This window comes from Aotus nancymaae, unplaced genomic scaffold (assembly GCF_030222135.1).
Source record: "Aotus nancymaae isolate 86718 unplaced genomic scaffold, 86718_ANA_hifiasm-v0.15.2.pri h1tg000064l_1, whole genome shotgun sequence".
Lineage (NCBI taxonomy): Eukaryota > Metazoa > Chordata > Mammalia > Primates > Aotidae > Aotus > Aotus nancymaae.
In genome coordinates this window covers 22,267,992-22,280,391 of record NW_026988479.1, presented here as the reverse complement: position 1 = coordinate 22,280,391, position 12,400 = coordinate 22,267,992, and the positions used below count along the sequence as shown (strand labels likewise).

At 36.6% G+C, this 12,400-nt stretch overlaps 1 protein-coding gene across 2 annotated transcripts in view; it reads right to left on the bottom strand.

Annotated features, from left to right (window-relative positions):
* STK32A (serine/threonine kinase 32A) overlaps positions 1-12,400 on the bottom strand; it is a 151,658-nt gene that overhangs the window by 68,166 nt on the left and 71,092 nt on the right. For both annotated transcript variants that reach the window (XM_012456631.2, XM_012456550.3), the window contains exon 5: positions 741-914. In XM_012456631.2, coding sequence (XP_012312054.2) covers positions 741-914 — 174 coding nt within the window. The remainder of the gene's footprint in view (positions 1-740; positions 915-12,400) is intronic.

Genomic DNA, 12,400 nt, shown 5'->3' with positions numbered 1-12,400 from the left:
GATCACAATTCTTGTAAATAAATCTGGCTGATAATATAGAGAAGCCATTATTTTTTCATATGTAATTTTAGTCTAATTATATCTGCTCTGATCATTTACCTCAGATTATTTCAGAGATCAAATGAGATACTATATATAAAATCATCACTAAAACTACAAATTTCTTTACTATAAAACTTTATCTTTTTCTATTATCTCTATAGCTTTATGGCTTCTTATGTTATTTGTACGTCTTTATTTAGTACAAATGCTCTAACTGCAGAAGACATTGCTATTGCTTTTTCTACCTCCATTTACAGCACACACACTGGGGATTCATTTAATAAACACTGCAGGACAGCAAATATTAGAAAGACTCAAACTTTCTTCCCAAAGAACTTCGTTTCTTTTCATTCTATTTCTTTCCCTCCATGTGCTACCTCCATTTAATTATTTATTTAATGCGTATTAAGTTTCTATAGGCCACTTTTTCTCCTCTACATCTAAGCTTAGTTATAAAATAGTACCAATATTTATTGATTGTGATCTCGTTGTTTACTATGACCTTGGGCAAATCAAGCTCTATGTGTTCAGTTTTTTAAAAAATCTGCAAAATGAGGATAATCAACCTATCTCAGGGTACTGTTGGAAGAATTAAATGAGGATTAAATGTCATGTTCAACAAGAATTTAATGATTGTATCCAGTTGTAGATTCTTTCCTTGCATTGAGTTCATGGCTGTCTCCTTGGACTTGACTGACCTGTGAATGATGCGCTGGCTCTGCAGGTAGTCCAGGGCCATGACCAGCTCACAGATGAAGAGCTTCACTGTTTCTTCCTTGAAGTGGACATTCTGTTGCAGGTGATAACGCAGGTCTCCACCCAACAGGAGGTCTACCACCATAAACATGTCTTCCTCATCTTGGAAGGAATACCTGGAATAGCATTAGAAGAGAAAACTTATCAAATATATTTACACATTAAAGAATCCCAGAGGCAAATGAAACCCTACAGATCAGAGCAGAGTGTTCTTGAGCTAAGAGCGTAGACTTTGGGAGTAGGTAGTCTATCACTAGCTCTATGATCTCAGACCTTTTGTTTCTTCATGTATCACATGGGAATAATATCTACCACATTTAATCATACAGAAGAATTAACACAATAAATATAATACTTATTGTCATGCTTGATATACAGTAAGCACTCATTAACTGTTTGCTCACATAGCAATAAAATGCAGGAAATAAAGAGATCCCAAGTTATCCATTTATCACTAATGGTCACATCCTAACCACATTTTGCAGGAGGCCCATAAAGTATGAGTTGTGGGTACTCCTTGAATCATTCTCATGCCAATTGTTCCATACTAACAATGTCATTGCCCAGCAACATTATAACAAATCATGCCCCACATTAATGATAAGAAAAACATATAAGAAGCGCAATAAAGAAGTAAGCCTACAGTACAAGGAAGTAATTAACTCTGTCTTTGGGATGGCGAGGTAAGGGAAAGCTTCTCAGCAGAGGTGAAACCAGAGCTCAATTTTGAGGAATGGTGATAATAGTACTAACTGGAAAATAACGCTAATATCTCCTGATGTTTCTATTGAGTGAATTTGTGGGCTGTGACACATTCTGCAAGTGCGACCCCAGTCCTTCCTCATGATGCTGCTCCCATGCTTCCATTCACATGAGGAAATGCACAAAGTTAAATAACTGACAAATGGTAGTGCCAAAGTGTTCTCCAGGTGCAAAAGTAAAATTTGAAAAATACCAGAGAAAAGTAGCAAGCAGGCAAGCACAGACATGGGAAGGAACCTAGTGCAAGTGGGGAAAAGAGAATAGCTTGGATTTGCTGGAACAACAGGTATGAGAGGAAAGCTTGAATCTGGGGAAGGTGGCAGAGACCAGATTCCCATCATAGGAGCCTGTGCATGAATCTGCAGTGACCCCCAGTCACTGAATAGGCAGGATCAGACATGGGCTTCACACATGAAGGAGTATAGGGCTGAGGAATTAGAAGAGATAATGAGACACAGAACAGAATTGGTCCCTGCTGTACACAATCAGCAGCTTGTAAAAATGCATTCCTACCGCTGTGATTTATTTTGTTTCCCTCAAAGCACAGCCATGATTTCTAGTCACACTCAAGTTCTCTGTGTCAACACTGCTTTGACATGTTTCTTTAGACATAACGTCATGGAGATCACATTTTAAAGTTTGATTTGAATCAAAGAATTAAGTGCCTGCCAGCATCGCCCAGGGATGCACATCACTTCATAGTGACAAATTATTTGCTGAGGAATAAACGTAGAATATCAATGATGGGAGAAATACACTTAATATATTTTCTTCTTTATAATTACCATTGTGATAAAAGAGAAAAGGGATACCTACAAACAAAAGAAGAAAAGAAATTCAATGAAGTATTAATCTGAGGTGGTAACATTCTAATGAACACTAATAGCACCTGATAGTTTGATAAATAAAATTTTGTTTATCACTGAAGACTGATTTACACAGAATATGTCAGAAATTAAGCTCTTGGAGGAATTTAGACAAAAACACAGAAAGTGCTTTGTAAAATCCTGAGAAAAATATGCTTGGCATTGTCTTTTGGAAGACATTACTCTTTGTCGCAATCAATGACTGGCTAGTCATCTCTGTGATAGGTGTATTGGGCATGAGAAAAGGTCCTTGGATCTAGGCAATTTGATACATAAACCTTCCAACTGCAGCAACACAAATAATATTCACTGTATTTTACAGGCCATTCAGTAAACAATATTGAACTGGTTAAACTGTAATCATGCCTGGAACCTGCTGCACCTTAGGCTGTTCTCCACTAAGGTAACAGAAAGAATGATTGATTGCGGGATGTAAGCAAGGCATTTTGGGATGAGTGGCAGCTGGGATAGAGATAATGAGGCATGATCTCCATAATGAGATCATGGAGGCAAGTTTGGCTCTTAAAAATCATCTTTCTCTTTTGGCATATCAGAGCTAAAGCCCTCCATCACAGATTCTTAATTCTCAGAGGGAAAGAAGATAAATATTTTATTATCCAGAACTATACCCAGTAAAATATGTGAGCATAACACAATTGGGCAATATCTAGAATATTCAACTTCATATCATCTGATTATTTTAAATGAATGAGTAAGAGCTTCCCTGTACCTCAACCATTCATCACATAGCCTCGCTGTTGCATTTCTGCAACTTTCTTTGGTGGGGTATCATGGTTTATTTATTTCTGACTCAACAGCTCCAAGATTAACAAGCCTGGTCCCAGTGCATTTGAAATTCATTGCAAAGTGTGCTCAGTAAGGAAGATAACTAACAAAAGGTCATCACCCTATTCCACCCTACTCCATCATGCCTGACCCACACTATTGCAATAGGCTATTCATAGCTCTGTCTGCATAATCTTGGACCTCTCCAATCCATTCTCTACTCTGCAGTTATATTCTTAAAATGTGAGTTTTATCATGTTATCCAACCTCAAAAAACCTCCACCTCTTTCCATGGTCTACAGAAACCTATTAGGTCTAGCCCTGTTTATTTTTCCAGCTTTATCTTGAAGATCTTTTCCTTCCATTCTCCAACTAGCAATTCATGCCCCCTTCAGCCTTAGAAGTTTGTGATATGGTGTGACCTGTGCTTGCACTCATGATGTTAACAAGTGCCTGGTTATAATCTTTTCACCTTTCAAGTCTCAGCTCAAGCGTCACTTCTCACAGAAGCTTTTCCAACATGCCATATTAAATCCGGTTCCCCTGTCACATGCATTGCCATACACTTATTCACAGAATTTATAAAATTTTAAAAATATTTCCTGTATGCTTTTGGATTAACTCCTTTCATTCCCAATATACCTCTGGATGCATGCTTGATTTCACTCACCATTGGTGCCGCAATACCTGTATATTGCCTGAAATACAGGTTGAACAAATAGCAATAGAAAAAAATAATAAATAAATCAAAGAAAGGAAGGAGAGATGCAAGGTTAAAACACAAGCTTTAGGTAGGTCTGATGTAAATGCTCTAGGTTCTATGTTTAGAAATTGGCATGGTCACCAAATAAGCCAAAAGAGTCACTTATTTGGGAGTCACAGTAAATGGTAAAGAAAAAAAAGGAAAAAGAGTCACTCACATGCTTGAAGCTATCTCACAGAGGCCATCATGAAATAAATCTGATTCTGAGGATTGGGAAGAGATCTAAAATGTTCTACAATGCAGTGTTTTTCAAATTGTAGTGAGTCAAAATCCTTTAAGGAGTTGTGAAATCGTTTTGGTTGACTGTGATGAGCATTTCTTAAAAAGAAATAAAACAGATCAAATAACATAGGATAAATGTTATTAACACATAAGGTTAAATGTTTATGAAATTTTTGTTTTTATGAATATAGTTTGTCTCTATGACTGTATCTACTGGGTTATAATAAAAACATTATTTCTTGTTATGGGCTGCAGTCAAAAAAGCTTGAAAACCATGACAGTAGAGGAACCTACTTCCTCTTGCAGAACTGTTGCACCAAATCCTCATTCTGATGCTACCCCAGCAAGGGTCCATTCTGAGCAAGGAAAAGCAAGAGAACATTGTGCTAGAACTGAAAATAATAGAACAGTTAATTTGTGTTTTTCTGACTCTGAACAGGGAGTGCTCACAGCAGGCTTTTCACAGCTTAGGTGAAGCATTAGCCCTTGCGAGAAGAGGTCCCTGAGAAATAGGCAAGGAGGAGGTTAGGGTACACTGTCCTATTCATTAAGTAGAAATTTACTTCTAAACCTTTCTTTGGAGCAATGGTCCATCATATTTCTCTTCTTATAGCTCTTCTTATAGATTTGGAAAAACTTTTCAAGGTATATCTAGTGTGAAATTCATTTTGAAAAACTAGTATTATGCACCTAATTCATCAGAGTAACAACACAGCGAACCCATGGTTTTCAAAAGTCAGATTTCAACAGCCTATAAAAATAATACCCAGTTGTGTTTCTGTTTTTTAAGTGAAATACCATAATGCGACAATCTAAGGTAAAAGAAAGATTAATGGCTTGGATAACACTGGAACCAAGCTGAGACAACACCCTAAATTCTCTCTGTGTAAGTTTAGAGGGAGACAATTTACAACCTAAGCAAGTACGTAATGACTTTTAGTTATTAATGTATCAGAATGAGAGGATTTCCACCAACGCTTGATGAGAGCCTGTTGGTGAGGATATGGAGAAACGAGTATCTTATATGCCCTGGATGGTAATTTGTTGAAGCCTCTTTTGAGGACAATTCAAAAATATCCTTAAACAAGCACATGGCTTTGGCCCATAATTTCTTTTTCTTTTCTTTCTTTCTCTCTCTCTTTCTTTCTTTCTTTCTTTCTTTCTTTCTTTCTTTTTCTTTCTCTCTCTCTCTCTCTCTGTCTCTCTTTCTTTCTTTCTTTTCTTTTTGAGACAGGGTCTGACTGTGTCATCCAGTACACTGGCACAATCATAGCTCACTACAGCTTTGACATCCCAGGTTCAAATGATCCTCCCACTTCAGCCTCCTGGGTAGCTAGGACTACAGTTATATACCACCATACCAAGTCTTTTCTTTTTAAAAAAAGTTTTAATAGAGGTGAGGTCTCACTATGTTGCCCAGGCTGGTCTCAAACTCCTGGCCTCAAGTAATCCTCAAGTAGCCTCCCAAAGTGCTGAAACTACAGACGTAAGCCACCACACCCTGTGTTGCCCCGCAATTTCATTACAAAGAACTTTCATTATGGCCACGTTCGAAAAACTGTGCCAGAATGTACATATAAGGATACTCACTATATCATATAAAATTAACATAATTTACATGCCTATCAATAAGGGAGCATGCAACTAAATTATGGTAAATTCATGCTACAGATTATACAGCATTTAAAAAAATGAGATCTATATTATTTTTTTCTTTGCATTTCAATGGCTACAAAAAGGCAGATCTATATTCTGTTATGGAAAAGATTTTCAAAATATATTGTAAAGAAAGGAAAAGAACAATGTTTATACTATAGTATGCACTATAGTATATAGCTGCTTAAGTACATAAAAAGGATATGTTTAAAAAGGATATAAACACACAACCACAAAAGGAAAAAAACCATGCACATATGCTAGTACATGCATAACATTTTTTGACAATAAGATAACCAGTTATATAAATGGTGGGATTATAAGTCATTTTGGTTTTCACTTATATTTAAAAAGCCAAGTCAATATAAAAAAATTTTCCTTCTACTCCAATATATCTAATATATATTACCTTATCAAGAAAGAAACCAACAAAAATGAGTCAGTCATCTAATCTTACCTAGGCTAGCAGTTGTCATGAAATCCTCAGTCTTTTTTTATTTTTTCTGATTGTTTTCTAAACTTTTTTTTAAATAAAGAAATTGTATCAAATGTTTGCTCCTACAGATTCAAACAAGGCCCACCCACTGCCATTGATGTATGTGGCAGTCTTCTTTATTCTACAACTTCCCTGACCCAACTCTTCTTTTATTTCTAGTAATTTAAAAAAAAAAAAACCCAAATATTTGCTGTAGCATTCCCACAGTCTGGACTTTGCTGATTGCATTCATGTCATGTCTGTCTACACATTCTATAACTCTTTGTAGTTTGTAAAAATTGGTGGTTAGATCTAGAGGTTTGTCCAAGTTTAGGTTAAATTATTTTTTTGGCAAAATGATTTCACAGATAGTGGTATCCACTTGGTCTGGAGGTATACAATTAATAAGTCTATATTTTGTATTCGTTGTTATCAGCCATTAATTATTGTTACCTTGATTTGAAAATTCCTTAAGGGTTGTGATATTTGAATTCTATCATTTCCCCTTGATGTTTTAGCTGGAGTATTTTTATACAGAGAAACTTGCTTTCAACAATTATTTAGTTACTCTGAAGTACAGTTCATATAAGAAGGGCAAATGCTTAACTCTTCATTTCCCCCCAGAATATAGAGACTGTATTAGAGACTTATCTTTAACCCTGACTAGACCACAGTGGTGCCATCATAGTTCACTGCAGCCTCAAATTCCTGGGCTTAGGCAATCCTCCCACCTCAGCCTTCCAAGTAGCTGAGATTAAGGATGCGTGCCACAATGTTCAGCTAATATTTTAATTTTTGTAGAGATGGGGGTCTTACTGCGTTGCTCAGTCTGGTCTCAAACTCAAGTCTTTCCTTTATTTACTACTTTTCAAAATGATTTGTTCATTTCCTAGAATCCTCCCAAAGCAACCAATACATATAAAAATATATCAACTTGGCATGGTGGCCCACGTCTGTAATCCCAGCTATTCAGGAGGCTGAGTCAGGAGAATCTCTTGAACACGGGAGGTGGAGGTTGCAGTGAGCCAAGATCATGCCACTGCACTCCAGCCTGGGTGACAGAGCAAGACCCTATCTCAATGAAAAAGAAAAAGGAAAAAAAAAAATATATATATATATATATATGAAAAGTAAATGCTTGATCAGGAGGTATACAATTAATAAGGTATACAATTGATCAGGAGGTGTACAATTAATAAATATAAAAATATATTGAGCATTTTGATATATATATCCAAATGAACTCTTGGTTTGATGTCATTATTCTTATTGATGTTCTGTTTATAATGTCCATTCTTCGGCAGTAGGAACACAGTCATGTTAGATCATGTGTTATTTTGACATAACCCTAGTAAGTTTTGATAGCTTTATAACTGTAGAATATGAAAACATATTGCTGGTGATCTTGTATATTTCCTGTTTCAGACAATCTGGATGACAGAAATATCTGCCGCTATACATGTATAGCTATAGATATAATGTATATGTGCATATTCAGAGTAAACTAAAATAAAAACATTACACATTTCATAATGATGCTTTCAATTTATATTTGAGATAACAAGGATTCTTAACCTCATCAGTGTTACATCAGTCACTCCTTTCTCCCTCAGTGAAAATCTTGGTTCTCAATGATATCAGTATAAATACTTATTGGTTCTATCCCACTGTACACACTCAACACTTTCAAAATAACAATATCAACATTACCCCCAACAATGCCATTACTGAAAACAGTTTGAGATATTTTTGCTGTTCTTTTTTGTCATTGGATTATATTCTACTAATGATATACAGTAATTTTCTGTTTGAAAGTCACTTGGAATAGTTCATTTCTGTGTGGTTAGGCCACAAACTGTATATATACTTAGATAATTTGGTTTCATTTTTTTACCTTCCATTTTTGGGGTTGTTTTTAAGATTTAATTTTGTTTTCTAGTTATATAAAATATGTATATATTTTCAAAGTCAAATACTAAAAACAAGGTATACTGACAAAAGTCGAGCTTTTATCCATATCTTCTCTAATCCCTCCTCTTCCCTATTGGTAACTTTTTATATTTTTTTTCTATTGTGGTAAAATATACATAACATACAATTTATCATTTTAACCACTTTAGGTACAATTCAGTGGCACTATGTACATTCAGAATGTTGTACAGTCACCACCACTGTCCATTTGTAGAACATTTTCATCATTGCTAACAGAAACTCTGTACCCATTTAATAACAACTCCTCATTCCTCCTCTCCAGCCTCTGGTAACCTCTATTCTATTTTCTCATTCTATGAATTTGTCTATTTTAGGCATCTCATCCAAGTGGAATCATACAACATTGGTCCTTTTGTGTCTGGATTATTTCATTTGGCATATGTTTTCAAGATTCATCCATGTTGTAGTGTGTATCAGAACTTTACTCCTTTCTAAGGCTGAGTAATATTCCACCATAGGCAAATACTAAGTGGTGTTTATCTATTCATCTGTTGATGGACAGTTAGGTTGTTTCTACCTTTTGGCTACTGTGAATGCTGCTGTGAACAAGTAGATACAAGTATCTACTTGAGTCCCTGATTTTAATTATTTTGAGTAAATACCAAGGAATAGAGTTGCTGGATCAAATGGAAACTCTGTTTAACTTTTTGAAGAACCATCCAACTGTTTTCTTCAGTGGCTGTACCCCTTACACTCCCACCAGCAGTGTACAAAAGTTCCAATTTCTCTACATCCTTTCCAACACTTGTTATTTCTCAGTTTTTAAAGAGTAGTACTGGCCCAGTGTTGTGGCTCACACCTGTAATCACAACATATTGGGGGGCCAAGACAGAAAGATTGCTTGAACCCAGGAGTTTGGGCAATGTAGTGAGACACTGTCAGGAAGGAAGGAAGGAGGGAAGGAGGGAAGGAAGGAGGGAAGGAGGGAAGGAAGGAGGGAAGGAAGGAAGGAAGGAAGAAAGGAAGAAAGGAAAAGAAAAAAATTAGGTGTGGTGGCACATGTCTGTAGTCCCAGCTACAAAGGAATCTGAGGCAGGAGGATCACTTGAGCAGAGGATGTTGAGGCTGCAGTGAGCCATTTTCATAATCACACACCACTGCACTCCAGCCTGGGAGACAGAGCAAAACCCTGTCTCAAAAGAACAACAACCAAAAACAGAGTAGTAGATGTGCAATGGTATCTCGTGATTTTGATTTGCATTTCTCTAATGTTTAGTAATGCTGGGCATGTTTTCAAGTGCTCACTGGCCATTTGTTTGTCTTTTTATGTAAAACTGTCTACTCATATTTTTTATTTCTTTATTTTGAGATGGAGTTTCGCTCTTGTTGCCCAGGCTGGAGTGCAATAGTACAATCTCGGCTCACTGCAACCTCCACCTCCAGAATTCAAGAGATTCTCCTGCCTCAGCCTTCCAAGTAGCTGGGACTACAGGTGTGTGCCACCACGCCCAGCTCATTTTTTGTATGTAGTAGAGACGGTGTTTCACCATGTTGGTCAGTCTGGTCTTGAACTCTTTACCTCAGGTGATCTACCCACTTCAGGTCCTTAACCATTTTTAAATTACATTTTCCCTTTTCATTATTGAGCTGTAAGAAATCTTTGTATATTCTAAATGCAAGTCCTCTAATAGATACATTATGTGCAAATATTTTCTCCCCATTTTCGGGGGTGATTTTTCACTTTTTTGATAGTGACTTTGAAGCATAAAAGGCATAAAAGTTTTCAATTTTGCTGGTGTCCAATTTATCTTTTTTTTTCGTTTTTTAGTTCTTGTTATTTTGGAGTCATATCTAAGGAGCAGTTAGTGATTACAAGGTCTTGATCATCTATTTCTATATTTTCTTCTAAGAGTTTTATACATTTAGCTCTTGTATTTACCTCTGTTTTCCATTTTGAGTTAATTTTGTATTTAGTGTGAGGTAGGGATCCAATTTCATTCTTTTACGTTTGGATATACACTTGTCCCAGCACCAATTGTTGAAAAGACAAATTCTTCTCCATTGAATTTTCTTGGCACCCTTGTTAAAAGTCAATTGACTAGAAATATGAGGCTTTATTTTTAAGTGATCCATTCTGTTCCATGTTTATCCTTATGTTAGGACCACCCTGTCTTGATTATTGTAGCTTTGTAATAACTTTTGAACTTGGGAAGTATGAGCCCTACAACTTTGCTCTTTCTCAAGATTGTTTTGGCTAGTCTTTGAATTTACTAAATTTTGAGTTCCTTGGATTTCTATACACATTTCAAGATCAGCTTGTTAATTTCTGCAAAGAAGCCAGCTGAGATTTTGATGGGGATTGTATAGAATCTATAGATAAATTTGAGGCCACAGTGCTTTTTTTTCAGTTAACAGTATATTCTGGAGAGCAGACCATACTAGGAGATAGAGATATGTCTTATTTCTTTTTTCAACTGTGCAGTGCTGCAATTTATGTATGTTACATGATTACTCAGTCTCTTCTTGATGAATATTCAGGTTGTTTCCAGCGTTTCTTGCTATTATAGATAGTACAACAGTGAAAAACTCTATGCATATATCTTTATTTTTATTTTTTTTTTGAGACGGAGTCTCTCTCTGTTGCCCAGGCTGGAGTGCAGTGGTATGTTCATAGTTCCCTGCAGCTTCAACTTCCAGGGCTCAACCTATCTTCCCATCTCAGCCTCCTGAGTAGTTAGGACTACAGGCATGCACCACCATGCCTGGATAACTTTTTTAATTTTTGCAGAGATGAGGTCTCACTATGATCAGTCTGGCCTCAAGCAGCCATCCCACCTCTGCTTCTCAAAGTGTTGCAGTTACAGGCATGAGCCACCACACCTGGTCATATGTATTTTTGAATTCAGGGCAGTGTAACTTTGTTATAAATGTATGGAAGAGCATTTGCTAAAACAAAGAATTGTCAAAACAAAGGGCAAAGATATATGTAATTTTTGCTCGATGCTGCCAAATTTAACTCCATAGGGTGCATATCATTTTGAATTCCCACCAGCAATATATGACAGTGCCTATTTTACCACTTTCTCTCTCTAAAGTATGTTGTTAAATTTTCAGAGACTTTTAACAGCAGAAAAACTCATCAGTAGACCAAGAAGCTTTGGAACTTATGAAATACTTATTTCTCTGTCTCATAAGTATCCTTACAAAGTTTTTCAAAGAAAAAATGAATCTTGAATGCATTCTTTAACACATATAATATAAATGACCTCACTCACTTGTGTATTTTGTGTGTTTATCTAGAATAAACAACCATATATCTAAAATTCATAAACATGACCAACTAATAATTTATGTAGATCTTTTGGGCAGTGAACAGGATGGATTTGCGAGAACTACCATATGATACTTACAATAAATGTTCAGGCTGAGCAGGGGTCTTACACCTGTAATCCCAGCACTTTGGGAGGCTGAGGCAGGTGGATTACCTGTCAGGAGTTTGAGGCCAGCCTGGCCAACAGGGCAAAACTCCATCTTTACTAAAAATACAGAAAAATTAGCTGGGTGTGGTGGCAGTTCCCCGTACTCCCAGCTACTTGAGAAGCTGAGGCAGGAGAATTGCTTGAACCTGAGAGGCAGAGGTTGCAGTGAGCTGAGATTATGCCATTGCACTCCAGCCTGGGCAACAAGAGTGAAACTCCATCTCAAAAAAATAAATAAATGTTCATTAAAAATTCCTTCTTTAGCAATAAGAAACTTGTAGGTAAGTCTCAGAAGACATAAAGACTCTTGGTCTGAGTTTATATTTCTGTAGTTAGTCCTTTCTGGCTTGCCAAATATAAATTAGATGTTATTCCTCCATGTTTCTCCTTCTGCCCTTCCATGGCACCCAGATATTTCTCTATTACAGAAAACTTCAGACCTGGAGCAGTTGACTCATGCTTGTAATCTCAACACTTTAGAAGGTAGCACTTTGGAAGGCAGGAGGATTGCTTGAGGCCAGGAGTTCAAGACCAGCCTGGGCAATGTAGTGAGATCCAGTCTTAAAAAGTTTTTTTTTTTGTTGTTGTTGTTGTTGTTTTTTTAATTAGCCAGCATAGTGGCATGCACCCATAGTCCCAGCTACTTAGGAGGCTGAGGCAA